At 42.7% G+C, this 25,623-nt stretch overlaps 1 protein-coding gene across 6 annotated transcripts in view; it reads right to left on the bottom strand.

Moving 5' to 3' along the window:
• NRF1 (nuclear respiratory factor 1) overlaps nucleotides 1-25,623 on the bottom strand; it is a 123,915-nt gene that overhangs the window by 2,981 nt on the left and 95,311 nt on the right. For 2 of the 6 annotated variants that reach the window (XM_070265823.1, XM_014739149.3), the window contains one exon: nucleotides 15,257-15,360. The exons of the other annotated variants lie outside the window; for them this stretch is intronic. In XM_070265823.1, the coding sequence (XP_070121924.1) occupies nucleotides 15,305-15,360 (56 nt within the window). In that variant the 3' untranslated portion in view covers nucleotides 15,257-15,304. The remainder of the gene's footprint in view (nucleotides 1-15,256; nucleotides 15,361-25,623) is intronic. 6 annotated transcript variants of the gene reach the window in all.

Here is a 25,623-nt window from a genome sequence, read left to right as displayed (position 1 = left end):
GGGATGAGGCCGAAAATAGGAATTAGCTGAAAGTTTGTTGTTCAACTGATTGGACCAGTAGGTCCCACCAACACCAACACTGAGGCATTTGTTGACAGGACATCTTAAATTCATCCACTGTATTGAGAAACTGACCTGGAGAGACCCAAGAAAAGACCTATGGTGATATCAGTCGGTGGGGAGAGGATGAAAACTCCGGTCTGCCATGCTGTTACTTACCCCGAGGTCTACAGGTCACCTAGCTCTGCCCTGAAATACCCTGACAGTCAGTTTCAGCGTCTCTCAGGGAACAGAGAGGTAACAGATGACGTGGGAAGCAGAAGAAAACAAAAACAAATGTCGCAGAACTCTAACATTGTCAAAGAGAAAAGAGATTTGTATCATAAAAATGGGGTGCTTTTATTAAAAAGGAATGGGAGAAAAATTTTAAAATAAAAAATCAAATAGATGAAGTACATTCCAAAGAAAGATCAGAAGATAAAGTCAAGGAAATCTTCTAGAGAGCAGAAAAGAAAAAATTAAAAGATGGAAAGTACAAGAGAAAATATGAGACTAAAGAGGTCCAGCCTCTGATAAAAGAGAATTCCAGAGAAGAGAAAAAATAGAGTAGGAAATTATCAGACACATTGTAAGTCAATTTCTAGAATTGAAAAACATGAGTTTGAGATTGAAAAGGCCCACTAGATGCCCAGCACAACAGATGAAAAAAGATCCAGACACCAAGACACATCTTTGCAAAATTTCAGAACACCAGGGATAAAGCAAATATCCCAAAAGATTCTAGAAAGGAAAAAAAGTCACATACAGAGAACTAGGAATCACAATATTGTTGGACTTCTCAAAAGCAAGCCTGGAGGTTACAAGATGATGGAGCAATGCCTTCAAACGTCTGAGAGAAAATGCTTTCAGCCTAGAATTCTATATCCAGACCATGAAATGATACCCATATCAATTAAGATGGGGGCAGATTAAGACATCTTCAGACTTGTAAGAGCTCTAAAAATTGGCCACTCCATGCACACTTTCTGAGGAAGCTCTAAAGGATGTGCTCCACAGAAATGAGAGACAAAATGAAAAAAGAAGGGGCCATGGGATCCAGGAGACAGAATCCATGGTAGAGAGCTCTGGGGCAGGACAAGGGGCCCAGCACGAGGGCTGTGCAGTGAGTCTGAGAGGACGGAGAGAGAAAAATGGCACGACTCCATGGGAAAGCCTACTGAGAGGGGTTTTCCAGAATTGGGTAGAACTGGTGATTACTACTTAAAAAGTAGAAGAAAAAAAGAAAATATTAACCATAATAATTATAACACACTCATCTTGGCAGTGAACAATTTCTATGTGGTTATAATAATATAAACAAAACTGAGTTATCAAAAAATTGTGATAATGTCTCAAGAACTAATGATGTAAGACTATTATGTAGTGCAGTAAAGATACACCCCAGGGGGCTGGCCCTGTGGCCGAGTGGTTAAGTTTGCGCATTCCGCTGCAGGCGGCCCAGTGTTTCCTTGGTTTGAATCCTGGGCACGGACATGGCACTGCTCATCAAACCATGCTGAGGCAGCGTCCCAAATGCCACAACTAGAAGGACCCACAATGAAGAATATACAACTATGTACTAGGGGGCTTTGGGGAGAAAAAGGAAAAAACTAAAATCTTAAAGAAAAAAAAAAGATACACACCAGAAAAAAAGAGTATGAAGTGTTGCCTCTGGGTTAATCTTTTTTTAATAAAGGACTTTCAGTCCTTTTTGACATTTAAAACCATATATCGCTTTGATGAAAATAAAAGTTGATGTTTTTTAAAAGATTTTATTTTTTCCTTTTCTCCCCAAAGCCCCCCGGTACATAGTTGTATATCTTTAGTTGTGGGTCCTTCTAGTTGTGGCATGTGGGACACCACCTCAGCATGGCCTGATGAGTGGTGCCATGTCTGCACCCAGGATCTGAACCAGTGAAACCCTGGGCCGCCGCAGCGGAGCACGTGAACTTAACCACTCGGTCACGGGGCCAGCCCCTAAAAGTTGATTTTAAAAAGGGATGTCTTCTCAGCATATTTTCTAAGGCAAAAAAAATCAACCAAAATGTTATTTTAAAAATGTTAAATTGTATCTAACTGTTTTCTAGGGGCAAGTGTTGCCAGTTTAGGAATAAGTATTTGATGACACCATATGAAACGGGGCTTGATGTTTTGATGACAGTCATTTTTGGAAATGCAGGCTCACCCTGGTGCATGTTATCAGGAATGGAAGGCACAATCCACCATCCCTCACACCTGAGACGCTGGGGCCTGAAAAGAGAGGAAAGAGGCCAGCTCACACTCGCACACAAGGCTTGGAGGAAAGCAGGCTGGGGGGCCAGGCACTGGCTTCAGAAGGCTGTGGGGTTCAATTTCCTTCATCTAGACCTTTGTAATGGCTCTCAAAAGTCTCTAATCAATCCCTCTTTCAGTTCACCCTTCTCTGCCCCCAGGCTTACCTTTCTGTAACATATCACTCTCCCCCGATCTCAAACTTTTCAAATTCCATGATGTTGAAAATGTTCCCAAAGCCTATAACAAAGTTCAAATGTTTGGCATGGGATTCAGGACCTCTCATGGTCTGCCCGGGTCTGCCTTTCCAGTTTCATCTCCTTCACTTCCCTACAGGCACCCTGTGTTCTGGGCACCACCCTGGACTACTCTCAGTTCCTCAACACATTGGTCACACTCCTTTCTCTGGACCTTTGCTCAAATTGTTCACTACCTGGAATTCCCCACTCCCCACTCCTTCCCCTTTAAAACCTGGTTCAGTTGTCCCTCCTCTTGAAGTCTGCCCTATCCCAGCCCCAGTCGATAGCAAGCGTGGCCTCTAGATTCTCAGCAAGCACTAGGACAGCAGTGCATAATCTGGCTTGGCCCAGTGAACGCATGGGGATAGGCCTTCCCACTCGACTGAGGGCTCCTTCAAGGCCAGGCCTGGCTCTGGTTCACGTTCTTTTCCCCACAGTGTGAGGTACAAGGTGTGACATCAGTTGGCATCAACATAGCCTCCAAGGCAACAGGCCAAGGGAATGTATTGCTGGCCTCAACCAATGTGTAGCTGGGCCCTGCCCCCTAGGCTCTAGGTTCCAGGCATGAGCCTGAATATATGTGAAGACCGTACAACCCCTTCAATCACCCCAGTGTATCATGGTCATCATCACTTTCATTCTCTCTTCTGGTCAAAACAGGCAAAGTTAGTGAAGTAACCCCAAATGCCCAGTGGCAAAGCCAAGATACATATGTAATCCTCCCAAGAACCCACATGCTAGCAAATAGCAACCGGAACCAGAAGTGAAGATCAATCTCATTTCACTGCTCTTGCTTCTGGGCTTGATTCAGTTCTCTGACCTTGGGGAATGAGTCACACACTTCACAATTACAGTGACTACTGTGAGCAGCCATCCTGGGTTAGGGCTAGGGTGGACAGAAACTTAAAGAATTGTCAGAATTAAACCTTTTTCACCTGGTTTAGAATATGTTTGGCTTTCCTATGGTGTGGGTCCAGGCCCAACACTGTCGTTAAAACAGTTTTCAGGATCATGGAAGATTTGCCCCAGAATAAAATGGAGAAGGGTTCAAATGCAAAAATATACGTCGGCTGACAGCTATGACCAGAACAACCTCCTGAACACAGCTGATCTTGTCGTCCTCTTTTACAGTTCTTCGGTGCTTTCCAATGGGATATAAAGTCCAAATCCCTCTGCAGGTATTTAAAGCCTTCATGTCAGCCCATTGTTCAGTTCAGACTGGTGATGCACGAATCCCCACCCACTTTACACTCCAGCCAGGGGAACTGTTTGATTGAAGTTCTCTCCACGCACACAGCTCCCTGACCTGCAGACACCATTACTTCTGCCTGGGATGACTGTCCTTAGCTTGTTCCTTGCATGGGCTCCTACTCTTCCTTCGATAGTCAGCTCCAGTCTCTCCTCTTCCCCTCCCCAGCTCTCAGCACTTTGTACTGGCCTCCATGGGGGCAATGGTCATATGCATTATCATTGGGTGCATGTCTTCTTCCCAAGGAGACTGTGAATTCTTTAAGGGAGGGATAGTCTCCATCTTTGAGTCCCTAGCAATCAGCAGGTGCTCAATAAATGTTTTTTCCACACTCATGAATGAAATGTGCCTTCTGAGATTTCACCGGTGTCCCACCTAGGGACCGAGTGATTGAAGTGAGGAAGTCTTCGGATGATTAGCTGTTTCAGAATGGGAGCTCCCAGTCCAGAAAATAGTAACATAAAAACCACATTCAGGACTCATCCAAATAAAACCATTTTGTAAGACTTCATCTTCTGTACTTCACCTCACAGTCAGGGAAGGAGTAAATCTGGCCTCTACAGCTGGGTGATGAAACAACTCCCACACAAAGCTGTCTCAGAGTGAATAATGGGGACAGCAACCACATATCTGAAAAGCTTTTCAGAGGGAGAAATTCCAAATACAGGAGTCATTTCATAACCTCAAATGCCTTGAAATCCCAATTCCATTATTTTCTGCATGCAGTTTCAGTGTCCCTCCACCTTAAATAAATGTATTACCATTCCATTGTGGGGATTTTAGAGTCTCTCTCACACAACACGGCCACAGCCATTTTGACATGGGATTAGATTAAATCGTCTCAGCGTCTCTGGCCCGGCAGTCTTTATGTCCATGGCAGGGGAAAGGGGGAGGGGACTGGAGGCTTGGACACCCTGCATGCACTAAGTCGGGCCGGCTGCCCTTGGAAGAGAGATGATTAAATGCTGAGGTACAGTAATCAGGCTGGGATTGTGCTCGCATCTGCTCAGCCTGCCCCTGATTAGCCCTAATCTAGAAGGCGTATGTTAATCTAAGCTTGTATTCTGGGTCATTTCAGTTGATTAAGCAACAGGAAGCCCTTCACATTCTACTTTAAGGGCTTGAAGTTCTCCTTTTTGTTTTCCAGAGAGACCCTGTACAATCCTAGAAATAAGACTCTCTTGGCATTTGTATAGCACTTTTCAAAGCCCTCTCACACTGCATATAGTTCGATTTCTGCTAAGACCCTGGACAAGTAGGCAGGGCAGGTGTTCCTCCTTTTCACAAATGACAGGCACGCTCCTTTGGCAGAACCATGGGCTCATGATAAGGCACACACTCATAAAGTCCTATAGATTTTAGTACCCCAATCTCTAGTACCCCAATATTTCAAAGCTATAAGAAATCTTGGAGCTCATTCAGTTTAGTAAATCCAAGCCCCTTTCTTGCTCTTTAAACTCAAAAGTACGCAGGTAAAAAGTTTACTTAAAAAAAAAAGTGAACATGGACCAAGAGAGACTGAGCGATTTTTTTTCCCTCAAGATGACTGAGTTTTGGTAAAGCCAGGCATCCAGGCTTTTGATCCGGGAGCCTTTCCATGCACCAGAATGCCCTGATCACTGAACAGTACGGCCAGCAAAGGCCTAGAAGGGAGAAGACTAATCTTTGGACTCACTGCTGCCTCTCCTCTCAGGCTTCTTGGTAAGGTTTATAAAATTGGCCAAAATGGAAAAATACGCCAAAGGTGGCTCAGGAGCTTCAGGTCCCAGTGGAAGGATTTCCTTGTCAAACAGCAATCAGACCAAAATCCCCAGAGGAACTGCTGGCTCCAGGACCACATTTCCCTGTAAAAGACAATGAGACCTGACCCTGCTCTATTTCTCTACAAGCTGGGTATCATTCTTGAGCCCAAATGGTCAAACACACTCCTCCCAGTCTCCTCCCATCTTAGTAAGTGGCAATTACATCCTTCCAGATGCTTAGGCCAAAAAATTTGAAGTCAAGTCATCTTTGACTTCACATGCAATACATCAGCAAATGCTGTGAACTCTCACTTCAGATATAAACCTAGCATTCAGCCACTTCTCCTGCTGCCTCCCCGGGCAGACTCGTATCATCTTGTGCCCGGACTACGCTTAGTTTCCTTTGTGATGGCCCGGCGTCAGCCCCTGCTCCACTGCGGTCTGTGCTGCACATAGCAGCCAGAGGGACCCTCTAAAACTTCACATGAGGTGAGGGATATGAGGACATGCTCTGAGCATTTGGATCCCCAGGCCAGCCTAGCTCTGACAGAACTCACACACTCCTCACCCAACATCCTTCCTTCCTTCAAGTCAAATGCCCTTCTGTGGGAGGACACATGGTGAGTCTGACCTCGAAGGTGGCCAGGCTTCTGCTCTGACTGCTTGAAGGAGACCTGCACCGAGGATACATTCTTTGAGGGGCTGGGTCCTCTCAGCAGGGACATCATTCCTCACAGGGTGTTCATCAGTCTCTTAAAATTTCCCTCTTTTCATGAGAATATTTTAACAGGGACTTAATTTTGAAAAGTAGGTAACACATAGAGGACGAAGTAAAAAAGGTGAAAAGGTGTATAGAGTAGAAAAAAGTAAATCTCCCTCCCAGAGGTAACTACGGTGGCCAGCTTCTTGGGTGGCCTATAGTCTACCCAAGATTGTGTGGGCATTTGAAATGTGTCTACGTGTGTCTGTGTATTTTCCCAACTCAAACAATGTATCCTATTCATACTCCTCTGCACCTTGCTGTTTTGGAGATCTTTCCTCACAAGTACACAGCGGGCAGCTTTATTTTTTTAGGGGCTGCAGAGCACTCCATTTGTATAGAGGTGCTTGATTTTGATTAACCAGCGCTCTGATGACTTACCCCTTAGGTTTCCACTCTTTTGCTATTATGCCAAATGTATATGCAGTTTCTCACAAATGCAAGGATAAATACCAAGGAGTATGATTTCCTAGCTGGAGGATATTTATACTTTAAAATTTCATAGGTACAGTAATGGGGGACTCTTAACTGCTCTCCTCCCCCCAATTCCTTTCAAGACTCAAAATAATCTATCTCTAGTAGTGGGATTTAAGATTAAGGCATTAATAAGTGATAAGGAAAATACTTTTGGACAGAGGTTAGTCTGTGAGCCTCTCAAGTCACACTACATGGGTGGCAGATAATGCCATCTACTCATAAGCTTGGCTTTGGTCTTCTAATATAAGTGACCATTTGCTCATGTTAAGGGGCTTGGCCATGTTTTCTGCAAAACAGGAGGCAAAGAGGTTTTACAGTGGTCTGTCTCTGATGGTGGCACCAGGGGAGGCTTTGTGGTAGACCATGGGCGCCAATGAGAGTAACTTTAAAGGTTAGGGTCACAGGCTTGCACACTGTGGATTTATCATTCATGAGCTCATCTATTCCTGACCTCTCCTGAGGTAATGAGTTTCATTACTTACCTACTGTAAGTAATGGCGCGTGCACACACACACACACACACACACGATATGTGTAGAAACGCAATTTGTTAGGAGTAATTCATTTATTTTTCCCAAGAATAACTTCTTTTAGTATTCTGAGATTTGAAGAATAAGTCTATATATCCCAGTTAGCTAAATCTTCCTGAAATATTGTTTGGCAATATTTGAAATATTGTTTGGCACTGGCCACCCATCCACCAAAAACCCCCACAAAAACCAAAAACAACTCCAACTTTTGATGGGTTTCTACTATGGGAAAAATAAAGTCCAAATACCTAATAGTTGAGGGATTACACCAGCCTTTCTCACAAATACTCTACATTATCCCTTCATTATAATCATATTTGTCCCCTCAGTGTACCCTAGCCAGCCCTGGTGGTCTAGTGGTTAAGATTTCTTGCTCTCACCGCCAGGGCCCGGGTTCGTTTCCTGGTCAGGGAACCACACCACCCAATTGTCGAGTGTCATACTGTGGTAGCTGCGTGTTGCTGTGATGCTGAAAGCTATGCCACTAATATTTCAAATATCAGCAGAGTCGCCCATGGTGGACAGGTTTCATTGGAGCTTCCAGACTAAGACAGACTAGGAAGAAGGACCTGGCTACCCACTTAGGACAAGACTGGCCATGAAACTCTGAATAGTGGCAGAGCACTGTCTGATAAAGCACTGGAACGTGAGGGGATGCTGCAAAAGACCGGTACGGTTCCGCTCTGCTGTAGACAGGGCCTCTAGGAGCTGGAATTGGCTCGACGGCACCAACAACAAGTGTACCCTAACTACCACATGTATTTGCTCAGAACCGATCCCTCTGCCTAGAATTATCCCCTGCCAGTCTAAGTTCTGTTTTTCCAATAATTTCCACATCTTTCAGGGGGGTTACCCCCGACAGAACAGCCCACTAGGTTCTCTACTGCCTGTGATTTTACCGCCTTCACCATCCATTTGGCACCAGCTCTGTGCTAACCTGCTTCCAAGTGGTTAATGTGTTTCTCTATATAAATCTTCTTAGATTGTTGGTAGGACTCTGTCTTTGAACACTGAGCAACTTGAACATAATAGATGCTTAATAATTAAATATGACAATAGATCATGTTCTTCATGATTTTCAGAAACTTGGTTACATTCTTTTTAGCCTTGACCTCTGCAGACAGCAGAGCCTTGAAGCCCTTTACTCTGCTCCTGAGTGAAGTAGGATTTTGTCCACAACACCACTCCTAAGGTAATGCAGCCAAATGCTCTGTTAGTTCAGGTGCATTCTATGTGAGGATAAAACAGGCTGTTTTATTTCCATTAATTCTTCCCAGTCAGAAAGCCCTACGTGTGAATCCTGGCTCTGCCACTTAACAGCTTGTGAGCCTCACTTTCCTCATATGTAAAATGGCAATTACTAATCTCACAGGGTTGTTGAGAACTAGAGGTGATGGCCTGGGTAAAGCCTGGCATGGCACAGTCCCTGGTACACAGTAGGTATACAATAAATAGTTGCTTTTCAAAGATGACTTTGAATAAGACGTTTGATGAAGTCTGGCTGGAGTCACAGATGTTAGACTAAAGCTCTCGGGAAACAGTAAAGAAAGCAGAGACAGCACAGATCTCCTTTCAGCAGCAATTTACTCCTGCCAGGAAGCACATCATTCGCCAAAGTCCTTCAAAGATGGAAAGATTAGAGATAAAAGCCATGAAATCAGGGCAGATGGAGTGGCAGGCAGCTTCCTTTCTGCAACACAGCAGTGGTCAGAAGTGGCACGGGAACTGCACCGTGACATACATGAAATAGCTGCCGACTCAGTGCACTGGAAAACCAATGATCCCGGCTAAACCGCTAACCAATATCAAGAATGTTAAATACACCGTCAGGGGCAGGATGCTATGACGTCACCACTCTGATAAACTTCTAAACTCTCCAGAAACTAACAGCATAGGCTTGAGCCTAGCAGAGATGGAGCAGGAGGTCTGACCGAGTCACTTGGAACCACAGACTGCCCTCCTCCACCCCACCCCACGACAAGATAGAGCAGGACGGACGGCCTGAGGAAGAATGGGCCTTTCATCTGCCCTCACAATCTGGGAAACCTTTGGGAATTGTTGTTTGCTGTAACTGGATCTTTCAGCCCAAAGGCCTTCCAAGTTGGTCATGGAAATATCTTTAGTTGGGAGAGAAATATTGATGGTTGTGAGAGAAAAATGAGTGATACAAATAAATTATCAAATAAACATGAAGTTGATGGAAGAGAAATAATCCTTAAAACCTAAGAGAAAAATTTACAGTGTAATGCCTTCTGTAGTTGATGGACACGAAAGCTAACTCCAGGTACCAGGGAAATGCTGGCTTAAGTGGGGAACCCGAAGACTGCGACTGGAAAGGACAGGAATAAATAAGACACGAAACCATGCATTCTGTTACCTAAGTGACTTCTGCAGTTTTTTTTTTTTAAGATTGGCACCTAAGCTAACAACTGTTGCCAGTCTTTTCTGCTTTTTCTCCCCAAATCCCCCCAGTACATAGCTGTATATTTTAGTTGCGGGTCCTTTTGGTTGTGGCATGTGGGGTGCCGCCTCAGCGTGGCCTGACGAGCAGTGCCATGTCCATGCCCAGGATCCGAACCAGGGAAATGCTGGGCCACCAAAGCGGAGCACGTGAACTTAACCACTGGCCACAGGGCCGGCACCACTTCTGCAGTTTTTAAAGAGCCATCAAAGGTATCTACAGGTGTTTCTAGGGGTGACAGGCAGGAGGGAAGTCCTTCAAAAAGTTTTATTGGTAGCTCTGGAAAAAAATTTACATCAATGACTGATGTCTAAGAAAAGCCACTATTATATAAAGAAAAATAGGCATGGTATGTACTGGTATAGAAATGGGAGCATGTGAAAGGACATCAGGTAAAGAAGCTAGCCTAGTAGGCGGGCGGCAGATAAAGAGGCTGCGAATGACAAACAAGGACCAGATGGAAAGAGAACACACGTAGGGTAAGAAAAGGAAGGTCATGAAAAGAATGTGAATATCAAAGAAAAGGAGATCCAGGTAACCCTCATGACAGTAAGACAAGGGGGAAACAGACAAAAAGCATCTCTCTCTCAGTGGTTCTGTTTCTGTTATATTAGCTGTTCCTGGGACATTTAATCTTCCTTTTCCGTGTTTTCTAAGTCCATGGCTTTTGAGTGCATTTGAGGGATTTATGGATTAAAATATGTATTACATCTAGCAAGTACTGAATATTCTCATGAAGCCAATAGCAGCCTCACAGGTGCCTTGGTGTAATAGACACTTTTCAGCATCCAATGTTTTCTCCCCTCTTGCTAGACAATCTGAAGTCTCCCTTGGAAACACCACTTTCTGGAACAACTTCCATAGCAGTGACAGTGTCACTGTGTCCTTTGCCTGATTTTGCAGACCACCCAGAAACTCCTTTTGCCCCCATTCCATAAGCCAAATTTTAAAAATGAATTCATTTTTTTAAAGATTTTATTTTTCCTTTTTCTCCCCAAAGCCCCCTGGTACATAGTTGTATATATATATTTTTTAGTTGTGGGTCCTTCTAGTTGTGGCATGTGGGATGCCACCTCAGCATGGCTTGATGAGCAGTGCCATGTCAGCGCCCAGGATTCAAACTGGCGAAACTCTGGGCCACTGAAGCAGAGTGCACGAACTCAACCACTCAGCCACGGGGCCGGCCTTGCCAAAAAAATGAATTCATTTTTACATTATTAGTAAATATATTTCAAAACATATTTTGGAGATATAATTTCACAATTTCCTCTTGAAATTATTGGAGTGCCCAGGAACATTAACGAAATCAGGGTTTTGTGTTTCAGTGTTCAGAACAACTGAGCTCCCAATGTAGGGCTGAACAAGCTGACTCCAAGGCCTGCTAATCTGACCAAGAGGTCTTTAAACTGAAAATGGTGGGAGAGGAGTGTTCAAATAAGGCTGTGTGACATGTATGTGCTCCGAGGCCATCTGATCTGACTATACAAAGAAGGGCAGGAGATGCCTAGTAAATTTCCAGAGGAAATCACTGGGAAGAAGGGTGGGAACAACACTCAAGATCTCCAAAGACCACTGGACTCACAGTGGTCTCCACTATGGACCAGTGAACAGGGTATAGGCAATATGTAAAGTGTTGACATTTTTAAACAGAAAGTGGAGCCAAGATGATGGCAACTCAGGAGAAAGTCACTAAGCTAAGAGTTTGCAACAGTCAGGTGTAGAAATGAATATGAGGGCCAATCAGGAGTTACCCAGAGTTAGGAATGGAGATTTATATTTTTCTGTTGTTATTTTCAAATTTTTTATTATGCAAAATTTCAAATAGGTACAAAAGGAGAGAGACTAGCACAAGGAATGTGACCCCTCCTCCATCCATGTGCCCATATCCAGCCCTTGCTTCTTCTCTCCGAAAAGGGATAAATCAAGGGAAAGAAGCTTCCAAAGATGTTCTCTTGACTTTTCAACCCCTTAGCACAATCTGTAGAGTACCAATTAGAAAACAAACAGGGGCCAGCCCCGTGGCCAGGTGGTTAAGCTCGCACGCTCTGCTTCGGTGGCCCAGGGTTTCACCGGTTCAGATCCTGGGTGCGGATCTAGCACTGCTCATCAAGCCATGCTGAGGTGGCGTCCCACATGCCACAACTTGAAGGACCCACAACTAAAATACACAACTATGTAGTCGGGGGCTTTGGGAAGAAGGAAAAATAAAATCTTTTTTTTTTTTTAAAAAGGAAACAAATACTAAAACTTTCTAAGAGCACATAAAGGGCAGAATTAAATTTGCTTTAGGTAGAGAGACACCTACAGACAGCAGATTGGAAAGTGGAAATAAACTGACAGTTACGGATTTGATAGTCGCTTAGAAATAAATCTATCTTAATAAACTTCATTTTGAAGTATTTACCCTGCCTTTCCTTTCTGGGCTGTATTTAGAATAACCAAATTGTTAATGGGGACAAGTTCTTTATAAAAGAATTCCAGCTAATAAAGGCAGAAGGAATGATAACACTAGAGAAATCACCATTCTGTAACTCTTAGTGAAATAGTGGATCTACCCAAAATCATCAATGGTTACTAAAACTGTTAGGTGACCAGGTGACAGGGACTGTGGAATAGAGGAATCCCCCATCCATGGAGGATGCAGCTCCCGGAAGGGCAGCCTCTCAGTTACTCTGCCCACTAGCTGCTTCCTTCTTCGCCCAAAGATGACCCTCGCTGTGGCATTCTTAGTCAGCATCCACTCCCAGCAGGCAGTCTGCCATACAGAGGCTTGACAATAACACAAAACTTTTAAAAACCACAGGGCAAGATGGGCCACCAGAACATGCTGTGGAGGGGGAGTCACAGGAAGACCGCTTCCCACGCACACCCTGGTGTCCAGGGTACAAAGCCATCTCTGACATCCACCCATGGGGGGTTTTACAAATCCTTTGGTAAACATGCCAGCATGCTGAGTGCTAATGGTGCACATGTTTAAAAAGGGAGATCTTACAGTCAGCTCTTAGTTGAGCCAAAGAGAAGGTAGGTCATTTCCGCCATACTACCCCTCTAAACTGGAATTTATGGTGTACTTTTTGTATGGCAGACTTACTTTCCTAATTATGTCTTCCTTAAGCTAATATGAAAACTAATTTGTATTCCTTAGTACCCAGCAGCTGGGTGGGGGGTGGAGAAGATGGTCCAGGCTTATGCTGGCTTGCTTAGAGAAACTGTCCAAGGATTTAAAATGTGTCACGAGTAATCTGCATGATGGATAATCTGCATGTGGCAACTAAGAGTTAACCATATTTACATTTATAAAACTACAGGCTAATTCTGCCTCATTGGGCTGCTATGAGGATAAGTAACATTATATTTATATGATTTAAGTTGAGAAAAAAGAAACTGTCTAAATTTGAGGTAGTATTGTTCTTTCATATAAGTTTTCTCTCAGGAGCCAAAGCAACCATGTAGCTACTAGAGGCAGACAAATGGAGGAAGCAAGATTAATGATCCAGCCCTTGGTCCTCAGAGTTGCTGAAAAGGAAGGTGCCATCAGCTCAGTGTTCCACCCCCAGGAGTGTTGTCCACACTCCATGTTATACACAAAATGAACAATTCATATACACACTCTTGGCCCCTGAGTGTTCACATGCCCTCTTGTTAGTCAGAAGCTCTGTTTAATGGGGAAAGAACTCTCTAGTTAAACGGAAGGGCTGTGAAAGCTTAAGGAAGGGAAGGCCCGGGAGCAGGTCAGCTGAAAGTAGACAGTCCTAAAATTAAAGTTCTTTCTCATGGTTACAGCTTATTATTTATTTATTTTTTCCAAGAGATGGGCAGGGGGTGGGAAAAGGACAAGAGATTGTTAGAGGAAAAAAAATTTTAAAGGTGAAAAGATAAAGATCACAGTCTAAGTAACATGGCTGGAAAGAGTTGTTCCAAAAACATTCAGGCAAATTTCCTTTTTCCCTTCCAACAAGGCTGAAATAGAAACTCTAAGGCTTGCTTAAGCAGTCAAGATATTTCAGGAAGTTCAGACCAATCTCTAAAACCGTGCTGTCCACTAGAACTTGCTGTGAAGATGGACATGTTCTATTTGTGTGCTTGCCAATACAGTGGCTATGGAGTACTTGAAATGTGGCAAGTGTGACTGAGGAACTGGATCTTTAATTTTATTTGATTTTAATTAATTTAAGTTTAATAGCCAGAAAGCAGCTCTAAAACCTTTCCAGAGCTTCCAGTGAGCCAACTCCACATCATAAACCTGCTTCAGTCGCACATATACTGTACAACATGGTAAGAGTTGCCTTTGTTTAGACGGAAACTCAATCTGAAATTAGACGCTCTGCATTCACCTAAAATATATTTTCCTGGTATTTCCCTTATTTATATCACATGTTTTTTCCTTTGCTGCCCAATTCCATCAACTTATTTTAACAGCCCCTAGCCCCTAGGCCCCTAGGTTAAAAACTTTTAGCATGTGAGAACAATACAGTATCGTTATACATTATAGTGCTACACGCAGTACGGAGAGGCTGGTCTGGGCAAAGTCAGAATAATTGCTGGACGCCTCTTTAGTGAGCCAATCTGATAGCAGGGTCTTTGTAGTCTCGCTCAGAGCAGTGTCTCAGTTTCCATATTTAGACTCCTTCAATGATTCTCAGATCCAATTGCTAGCTTTACAATGGAAAAGATGTTTTTATCAATTTCACTTCAAAAACCCCATTTAGGCTCTGAAAATCTCCAAATTGGGGCCTTTCTGATAATAAAGATTTGGTGTAACTACAATGTCAGAGGCAATTGTGCTGACAAAGCAAAACCAATATGTCTCCTTGCTGAGCCTCTGCTCTCAGTCTGACCAACAGGAGGAGAAAAGAGGCTTTGTCAGGAGCAGATGTGCAGTGGGAGGCCCCAGGAAAGCAGATCTGTTGAATGAAGCAGGTGCCACTTAGACATTCACTTTACTGACTCCAACCACAACCTCCCCTTCATTTGATATCCTGCTCTTGGCAGGAGGACGGGGAGAGAGCACCACACAAAAAGGAAGCATGTTTATCCTGTTCAGATTACTGCTCTGCCAGGCTGCTGCTGCCGGGTTCTGCACATTTGCTCTTTATTAAGCAAATGGTAGAGCTGGGAAGTGAATCCCTGTATTTACACAGGTAACCTGAGAGCCAGAGGGATCCAAACCATACTGGCTGCGATGTGTAAGCTATTGGAGTTAATAACAGTGCGCTGACATTCCTTCAAAATCCTAATGGAAGCATAAATAAAAAGAGGAAAGTCCCCTTTACCCAAGAACCTTAAAAACGTCATTCTCTAAGAATTTTTCCTGTCATGATATTCTGGTTCTTGCATGAACAGTGATTAATCCCATTTTTACATGCTCAATTAAAACCCACTTTTTCATCCATGTATTGAACAGAAATGATTCCAATTAAACTTGTCCAATTATGGCTCTGGTTTTGCTATGCCAAAAAAAAAAAAAAATCCCTTAACAGAATATTACCTGCAATGACAGGCACCAAGATTCTGTCTTGGTTACAAGGAGCTGGAATCATCTAAGACCAGAATCTGTCTTTCGAATACAAAGACTCAGAAAGATCTGGGGACCTAAAAGGGAAGGAGAATGAGATAACGAAACATGTAACTTGGACTTGAGGACACTGGGGATGGAGAGGAGACCATGGTCAGTGGTTCCATCTGCCAGATGGCAAGTACCTTCTTGGGAATCTCTGCCCTGAAGCCCTGGCATGACTCCTCTGCCCAGAATGTCCCTGGTTCATCAAGTTTCCCCAAGCTGAGAATACCTGACACAGTCAGACCAAGGGGTAGATGATGGTATGCCAGCCTGGCTTGATAATATGTGCTAATTCCCTCTGGGGCCCCAATGAGCCAACTCTGGAGGCATTCACCTTTTAACACGGAAAGCATCTAAAAGCTACACCTGAAGGACATGGCCATGGCTCAGATAAATACTTAGAGGCCAACGTATAGTGGTGTGTCATTTCATTCTAAAGGCCCTCTTTTTTTCTGCAGTCTTTAAGCCTTCAAGCGGCAGAGCCTAGATTAGCAATTCCTGGTGTACAAATGATGAATGTCTGTGGCCACCCTAGTTTATAACAGTACAGGGGAGATGACACATCCCCTCTGGACTTGCAGACTCTGCAAGGAGAAAGATGAATCTGAACCTCACAATGACACTTTCAAGAGGCAGTCCTGCTCCTTCTGAAGGTATCTACAGGTCAGCATCTTTGCAGGAGACAAACAAAGGCACCAGAGAACCCTCACAACTGAAAACCCCTCCAGTGGTGGGGTGTATGTCAGATGAGTGACAGGAAAGGCCTGGTAATTCTGGAGAACTGACTCTCCGTTTTGTCTGTCCCAGCCTGCCCGAGGGACATGTGCTCCCACCAGTACCAGCGGCCTTCTCAAGCAGAGGTTCTCAGTGTGAGACTCACTACCTGCTCCTCCGAATAGAGGCTTACTGAGCCAGATCCTAGGAGTGTGTCCCAGAAGTACTAAGAGTGAACCCTCTGAAGGTTAATTACCTTCCCGGTCAGTGTGAGTGTCTAATAATAACAGTAGTAGCAGCAGTGATTAAGTTATTGTGTGCTCACAATGCCCCAGGTATGAAAGAGAATAGGACTAAATATTCTCTGTTGTCCCTGAAATTAGTGCCATTGATGATATCCCTGGACGGGGGAGATTGAGCAGTCAGAAAAACTGCCACTTCCCTCCGAGAGCTATTCTGGAAGGCATTTTGTACTGTAGGAGGTCATTATGAAGGGAATAGGGAAGGAAGACAAGCTTCAGTGCTATGAAAGGTCTGGGTAACACACATGGGGCAGAAAACTGTAAACCCCCTTGGGTACTCCAGGATGGAGAGCACCACTATACATGTCTATGTTCCCATTTCTCAGAAGCAGCCACGTTTCATTGTGAAATCTGGAACTCATCCAATAGTAATGGCTTCTTTCAGACTTGAGACCCACCAGGCTCTGGATATTTGATCATTTTGGGGGTTACTATAAATCCATTAGAGCACCTGGCCTGAAGATGCCTGTAGCTGAGGAAAGAAACTTGCACTTCTGAGGCATCTGAGTGGAAATGTGCAAGTGGCCTGAGTCATGAATAAAGAGACTAGGAAGTGGATCTAGGTGTCGCCACTGCCTCCTGTCTCAGGTTTTCCTGCTCGGGACTCTGCAGTGCACAAAAATAGGCCAGTTCTTTTTGCAACCCTCCTGCCCAGCTGTTTCCTGGCTGCGGATTACTGCAGTCACATGGTAGTTTTTTTTTTTTTTTAGCAAAGCCATGCTGTCTATGAGCTGAGAAGGTCACCAGGAGGCAAGGCTCATGAAGTCTTCGAGTTGTCCTCCCCTGTGCAGAGCGGGCACAACTTGCCAGAAGACCACAGTATTTTCGCTATGGCCTTTAGATTGGTGCTAGCCAAAAGAACTTTCTGTGATGATGAAAATGTTTGGCATCTGTGCGGTCCATTACGGTAGCCATTAGCTACAAGTAGCTATGTAAATTTACATGTGAATAAATTAAAGTTAAATAAAAAATTCAGTAGCTCACACCACACATGGCTGTTGAGCACTTGAAATGTGGCTAATGTGACTGACTTGACTGAATTTTTAATTTAATTTAATTTTAATTAACTTGTATTTAAATTCAAATAGACACACACTGCTAGTAGGTACTGTATTGGACAGCACACCTTTAGATCTTGGGTTTTGAGGCTACTTATTTATTTGCTTCTGCTAAGACTAATCATGACACTGACTTCTAAAGTGAGTAAAAGACAGCTATGACAATTCTTTAAAACAATCCTGCAAAATAGTGACCCACACCAAGTAACAGAACAATAAAGATGATGATTTTCATTTGTTTTATACCCTCTTTACTTCCTGGGCGGGGTGGGTAAAGGGAGTAAAGAAGAAGGGCACCCATATCGGGCAGCAGGAGTACTGGAGATCTGGGTTTGGTTTCCAGTTTCACCAGTTAGTAGCTGAATGACCCTGGGCAAGTCCCAGCTTTAGCTACCTCTACAAAATAGGGCTCATAAGCTCTGTTCCACCCACCTTACTGGGTGCGGGCAGCATAAGGCAGAGAGGGCTTGCTTAGTCAACTGCAACAGGGAGGTACGGTGGTGCTGCTGGTGGCGGGGTGGGGGTGGTAGCAGTAGTAGAAAAAGAAAAGCAAGAATGGAGAAAGAAAAGAAAAAGATGAAGATCCTAAATAACTATGCTCAACACTTAAAGTCAAAAGGCAAAAATCGAACACAGTGGAAACAATTATTGTCCTGGTATGTCATCTACCAGCATGTTTCCCAGAATAAAAACTACTCAAGAAAAGTTAGCTGACTTAAACGGGAAAAACTCTGTCTGCAAAGAAAGCGTGTTTCCTAGAGTGGCCCATGGAGGACACTGCAAAGCACACCTGTCCCGAGGCTGCCCCAGTTGGAGGCCCCATGCATGTATTCACCCCTCATCTCTCTCCTTTTTGAGCCACATCTCAGAGCTCTCCTCATCCTATTTGTTCTAAGAAGTAATCTTTTCAGGTCTCTGAGTGTGCCTCCCTTGTTTAAAAAAGACCTATGATTCTGAAAGGGAAACAGTCGTATGACAGATAGAATCTTCATTTGCTTTTTCTTATAGAACAGGTGATGCCTCAGCATGGTCTGACTGAGACCATCCTAGCATCTTGGCTTCCCTGTTCCCTATCAGTGGAAAAGAGGGCCATTTACCTTACAGGAAGGTGGCCTAAAAACCCACCGTTGCCACAGCCTTTCAGATGGGAGGCTTGCAGCCTGGGACTCACAGCTGACACAAAACGCTGCTGCACTGGGGCTGCCTGCTTCACGTCCCAGAGGCAATGAACTCCCTTCTTTGGATTAACGGTACAACAGTAGCACAGTATCAAGAGTGCAGAAGCTCTGTTAAAGCTATTACCATGCTAATGGTGCCTGAACATGCACTCTGACAATAAAACTTTACTTACTACATTTATTTATTTAAACTTTAATTAAAATACTGAGGCAAAAAGCGATTTAGTGTACTCTAGAATAGTATATCAGTGTACCTTTTGGGGGGAGCAACATTGACACATTTCCTAAATTAATTTAACATTTCCATTTCCACTGACTCTTTTGGGAACAAGTCCATAAAATAATGTGTCCAGAGAATGAGGAGCACAGAAAAAGTGAGAATGACAGCTGTATTTTACAGTTTATTAAGATGAAGACTGGCATTTTATCTCTTATTTTGAAAGAAGCACTGCAAGAGAAGGACATGTGGTCAGTAATAATGGAGGATGGTGGTGGTGATAAGAAGGGAGAAGGGAAGAAAGTCACCCTTCATGATGGAAGTTGACATACAATGCAGTTGAGAGATCTGAACAGAGATTATGCCATTAGGAGTAACAACGGCCACACTAACTACTGCAAACCATGTGCTGGAAGAGAACGGCAGCCCTTGACCAAGGAGAGGAACACAACCAAATGCAGGAGCCATTAAACGATGCCACCTTCAATCAAGGTTCCTTCAATTCCCTCCACAGAAGGTTAGAGAAAGGGCTTCTGATCTATTCCCATTTTTACAGTATTCACCTCTGGAGCAAAAACCCTTCAATTGTGTAAAGAAAGCATTTGGATCTGTCCTAAAGCCAGGAAAGCAGGGTCTTCACCAGTACCGTATGCTCCATACAACTTAATGTACTTGGGGGAATGAGGGAGAAGAAACTGATGCTGACAGCTAATAATAATTTCATGTTTACAATGTACCTATGTGCTAAGCATTATGCTAAGCACTTTACATGAATCTTTTTGTTTGATGCTCAGAACTACCTTTTGATCATGGAACCATCATTATCCTATACTTTTTTTCTTTTTTGAGGAAGATTAGTCCTGAGCTAACTACTGCCAATCCTCCTCTTTTTGCTGAGGAAGACTGGCCCTGAGCTAACATCCATTCCCATCTTCCTCTACTTTACACGTGGGATGCCTACCACAGCATGGCTTTTGCTAAGCAGTGCCATGTCCGCACCCAGGATCCGAGCTGGTGAACCCTGGGCCACCAAGAAGTGGAACGTGCGCACTTAACTGCTGCGCCACTGGGCTGGCCCCTCATTATCCTAATTTTATAGTTAAGGTTTAGAGAGGTTAATTTGCTTGCCCAAGTTCACAGACTCGGTAGTGGTGCAGCTGGTAGAGTATCCAGCTAGGCTTGCAGCTCCTCCCGTCCCCTTGCCCCTCCTTTTATTCTCAGCGCTACACCAGATACCCACAAAGTTAAATGACCCTAGCCACCACTTCCTATGGCAGAGGTAACAGTGTTTACATCATAGGGTTATTCTGAGTTTTAAATAAGTTAATGCAAGTAAAACACTTAGCAGAGAGCTTGAACAAAGCAAGCATTACATAAATGTTTGTTAAATAAATAAAATTAATGGGACAATGGAATTGAGAGACAGAATGGAAGGTCAATAGTGGAAAAGAATACTGGTGTCTGATCTTGGAGTACTCCATGAGTGGGGCATGCCCCATTATCATCTCTAGTACAAAAAATAAAATTGAAGAAGTTGGGGGAAAAAAAGGAAAATTAAAATTTCAAAGTACAAGAACTGAGTCTCCACAGAATTCTGCATAAACACAATGGGTATTATAATGTCTTAGTCTAGAAAGACACACCTAGTTTGGTCTTAAGAAAATGAGCACCATTGCAGGGACAATGTCTCCTCCAGCAACAACTAGTGTCTCATTATTCAATTCACTGGGGGCAGTATTAAGAGCACTTGCTTCCCAACCCTGGTCCATCTCTATAATAATGAACACTCCCCACATCCTTTGCCCCAGGGAAAGTTGGGGTAGAAGGAGAGGAGAAAACTTAAATTAGTCAATTTTACAACTTGTTAGCAGTTCTGCTAAACGGTTTGGTAAGATTTAAAAAAATGGGTAAAATAAGGCTTAATTCTTCCAGATGAACTTTAAAATTATTGTAAAAATAATTTTACAAAATTATTGTAATTAATACAATTACAAAAAAAACTTTGGAATTTTGATTGATTTTTTTTTTCAAATTTGGAGCTAGGCCTTTCACTAACTGCTAATAACAACGTCACAATAATAAAATATTACAGTATAAACAGAATAGAGGAACGGAAATAGAAGAACCCCACACAAGACCCTACACAGTCTATTTAAGAATTCTGCGTATGATAAAGATGACATTTCAAATCAGTTTAGAAAAGATAGATTTCAACCTTTTTATGGAATAAATGTTGCAGGAAAAATTAGATTATGTAAGAAAAAAGAAATCGATTCAGATTCCTACCTAATGTCATTACCAAAATAAACTCCACATCTTTTATAGTACAGGCATACCTTGGAGATATTGTGGGTTCGCTTCCAGACCATCACAAAAGCATATCGCAATAAAGCGAGTCATATGAATTTTTTGGTTTCCCAGTGCATATAAAAGTTATATTCACACTCTACTGTATTCTATTAATTGCGTAATAGCATTATGTCTAAAAAAAAAAAACAATGTGCATACCTTAATTAAAAAATACTTTATTGCTAAAAAATGCTAACTATCATCTGCGCTTTCAGTGAGTCATAATCTTTTTGTTGGTGGAGGGTCTTGTAGAAAACATACTATCTGCAAAGTGCAATAAAATGAGGTATGACTGTATTTAAAATAAAAAATGAGACCAAAAAGAACTGGCATATAGTTAGATATTTATCTGATTTGGGGCCTAGATAACAATAAAGGCAAAAGAGAAATAATTAAGGAACTAAAAATGAAAGTAACAGAAGTGAAATAAAAATAAACTGGGAAAAACTATTTGCAACAGATACAATAAAGAGGCTATATCTTTAATATATGAAGAATTTTTCCAAATCAATAAGAGAAAGGATAAAGACCCCAACAGAAAAACGCGTGAAGAACACAAAAAGACAAATAGCAAGATACACAAGGGTAGAAAAAAACATGAAGAAAAAAGTGAAAATGTCTATCACTAATTAAAATTGCAAATTAAAATGAGATACAACTTATTGTCTACAGAATAGGCCAAAAAATGTAAATTATGCTAATATCCAGTGTTGGTGAGGGTAACCAAGAAGGCTCCCAACAGTACTGCTGGAAGCATAAGCAAGCATAGGCTACGGAGACAGCAAAGAGTCAAAGAGGCGGGCAAGACTTTGTACAAAGATAAACAGCCTTGTTTTCATTGTAAAAAATTATTAATAACCTAAATTATCACAATAGGGGATTGGTTAATATGATGGATAATATGATAATAGCAAACATTAAAGTGATTTTTTCAAAAAATATTTAACATGAAAATGGTTAAGATATTTCAAAACAAGTTATAAAACAGTACGGACATGATCCTAATTAGGTTAAAAATTTTATGAATGGGGGGCTGGCCCTGTGGCCCAGTGAATGGGAAAAAAGGTCATATTTTAAAAACTCAAAATATTAACATTCTATGTAGTAGGATTATAGATGATTGTTATAATCAGGACCAAAATAAAACAAAAAAACCCCCAGCAAATGCTATGACACCCTTTTTTCTTGTGGCCTCATTAGAAAAAATGTTAGCCATTTTAGAAAATGATTTTTTTTTTTTAAAGATTGGCACCTGAGCTAACAACTGTTGCCAATCTTTTTTTCCCCCCCTACTTTTTTTCCCCAAATCCCTCCAGTACATAGTTGTATATTTTAGTTGTGGGTCCTTCCAATTGTGTCATGTGGGATGCTGCCTCAGCACTGCCTGACAAGTGGTGCCATAGTCTGCGTCCAGGATCTGAACTGGTGAAACCCTGGGCCGCTGAAGTGAAGCCCGAACTTTACTTGGCCACGGGGCCGGCCCCCTTGATACTTTCTTAGAAGCTGTGGTAAGAGGCTTGATAGGACAATAGTTGAAGCAGATGATTGCCAATACCTTTATTGATTAACTATGAACTTCAGTTATCTGTTTTGTTCCCCCCCATCTGGCTTTTAGGAATGAAAGCCACATGAATCTGCAATAAGATTTCAGATGTAAGAGCACTTTTGAGGTGGCCAAGTGCCAAAATAATTCTTATTTTTCATTATTTTTGCTGAAATAGGAAGGAAGAGAAAAGATCTGTAGATCTGGCTCCCCGAGGATTGTTAACAGTGCGTGGCAAGGTGGGGTGGGAGGTGAATGTCACTCAGAGCTCCTCAACCCGTGTGAGCCTACCTTCATTGGTCCTGGAGTCCATTAGCTCAGGGGCTTCTAGGGCACAGAGAATGGTAGAGTGAAAGGAGACCAATGGCCAATTTAAAAATTGTACTGCCTCTTATGGTAAGGTGTGTTAGGGGAGAAAAAGGAGTAACAGTGCTTAAAAAGAAAAAAGAAGGGGCTGGCCGGGTGGCATGGTGGTTAAGTTTGTGTGCTCCGCTTCAGTGGCCTGGGGTTCGCCAGTTCAGATCCCAGGTGCAGACCTATGGACCGGTCATCAAGCCATGCTGTGGCAGGCATCCCACATATAAAGTAGAGGAAGATGGGCACAGATGTTGGCTCAGGGCCAATCTTCCTCAGCAAAAAGAGGAGCATTGGCAGCAGATGTTAGCTCAGGGCTGATCTTCCTCAACAAAAAAAAAAAAGAAGAAGTAGTAAAGGAAGGAACTCATCCAGAGGCCTTTTCCAGCCTTCGGCAATTCTACTGCATTTCAAGGAAAATAAAGGCACCTGTGAAAATCTTTAAATTGAACCAAACCAAGAAACTCCAACCTAAGAGACCAAAGACTCATTTACCTCTATTAAAAAAAAGGAGAACATAAATGAAATAAGGTAATGCTAATGCTTGAGTAGTCCCTTTAGTGATGAGGTGGGGTGGCGTGCAGAAAAAAGGGGAAGTCTTCAGGGTACAAGATCTCTGTCAGGTCTGCCTTGGTGACCAAGAATTTTAACTTGAAAACCACCGTCCTACAGGACATTGCTTCATATCCTCGCACTGCCCCAGCCATCTCTCACCCGCTCCTGTACTCTACCAAGCTCCACGTTCAATGGTCCTCCATCCCCTCTAGTTCTATCCCGGAAGATGCTGAAACTCCTTTTGCTTCAGGCCTGAACGATATCCAAATTGCTCTTAGAAGAGTCACCTGCTAATAGGACTTTTATTTAAACCATAATCTGAAATCTGGATGTGTCATCTTTCTCCTGTAGTAACCGTTTCCAAATAGCACTTGTTCTGCTATCATCTGGTTCTTCCTGATAATAAACTTGGTCTACTGGCAGACACCATAAGTTTGTCATCACAGAAGTGGCAAACTTTGGCAAGAGGACACAATCTGAAAGAAAGATGAAAAGAGAACCCCTAAATGTCTAGCCAGATACCAAATTAGCCGGTTAAATGGGAAAAATCTGGTTCTAGTCCCAGAGTAAATCCCGTAGCACTCTGGGCAAAAATGTCAGAAGACAGAAGGAGCGTCAGAATTATCTGGATCATGTCCAACATTAGATTCATTCTCTGGATTCCCAAGGGACAGATGAAATGATTGGCCTTTGCCTAAAATTTCTGGGATAAGGCACAACTCAAGAGTCTGATTTGATATAGAAAACCTGCACTGAGAAAATGGTAACTCCAACTCTTAAGCCTGAGTTCAGTATGTGTCGGCAGTCACAAACGGGGGATGGCCTGCTTTGGGGAACCACTGGCTTTTAGGATGTAGACCAGAATTTTCTCTTATCACAAATGCAGCCAACAATATGAAATCAACACAACTCAAAGCTACTGAAAAGAGGCAGCTTCCAGCAATCAATAGTAGTGAGTATGGTTCAACTTTACCACATGGCTGAACAGGTCTACTTGGCCAGAGATCCAGAGGGTCCTTACACTTGCTCATAAATTCATCCATCTGAAAGGTGAGCCTGGGGAGGAGCCAGAACTATAAAGCAGTCTGTTCTCCTTGCTCAGATGGGTCAAGACCATTAGAAAGGATAACAAGATCTCCTATCAAACCCACACAGAAAAGTATTTTTAGCAGTTCCACAGTGAATAACAGCAACTGCACTTCAGAAGAATGTCACATAGCCAGATATCCTACCCTCCATTCAAGGTAGATTAGGACTCAGATGAGGAATAGAAAAAGGTAAGGAAATAGGAGTAGGATTCTAGCTGAAGAGGGAGGTTGTCCTTAATTCTATCTATGGCCCATTTCATCCTGAACATAAAGGCTATAAGATGCCCTTTATCCTGCAGTATTCTGGCTAAGGTCAACTCTCTCTCTACTTGGATTAGTTCATGGAAGCCCCTAGCTGTTGTTGTGTTATTTGATATTTTGTTTGCTTTTTTTAAGAAAAGGATTCTCAGAAGCCACAAGGCTCTTTCTATGTCCTATGTTATTCTTCTCTGGGGGACAGAAGTACCTACTTCTTCCCACTTCCAAAGTAGGACACAGCATCGTGTCTTTCTTCAAAGACTTTTCCAACGAACATTTTAATCAGTTCTTAGGGACCTACCCTAAAAAAAGTGCTAGGGACTTTTCTTTCAGCCAGTAACGCCACTAAGGAACTTTTTCCCTAAATAAAAGTAAGTTATTATTTATCCTCTTTCCAGGACCTTAAAACAACAAATCAAAAACGATAGAGCACTTAATTTGTCCTACTTAATTATACATATATATTTAAAAAATTTAATAAACAATCCCATAGACTCTCACAGAAAAGGCTGGTCTTCCTCTTTCACCCAGACTTCTGAGGCACTTCCCTGGGTAGCCCAAGACTCCCAGAGCCTGCCCAAGTGGATCCAAAGAGTTGGGCTGGAGTTGTAAATTTTTGACACCATATTTATATGAACTTTATCCCTTTTGTTTATTTGGGATATCACCAATATCCAGG

The sequence above is a fragment of the Equus caballus genome, chromosome 4 (assembly GCF_041296265.1).
Source record: "Equus caballus isolate H_3958 breed thoroughbred chromosome 4, TB-T2T, whole genome shotgun sequence".
Taxonomy (NCBI): domain Eukaryota; kingdom Metazoa; phylum Chordata; class Mammalia; order Perissodactyla; family Equidae; genus Equus; species Equus caballus.
Note: the sequence above shows the minus strand (reverse complement) of the source record. Positions and strands in the feature narration are given on the sequence as shown.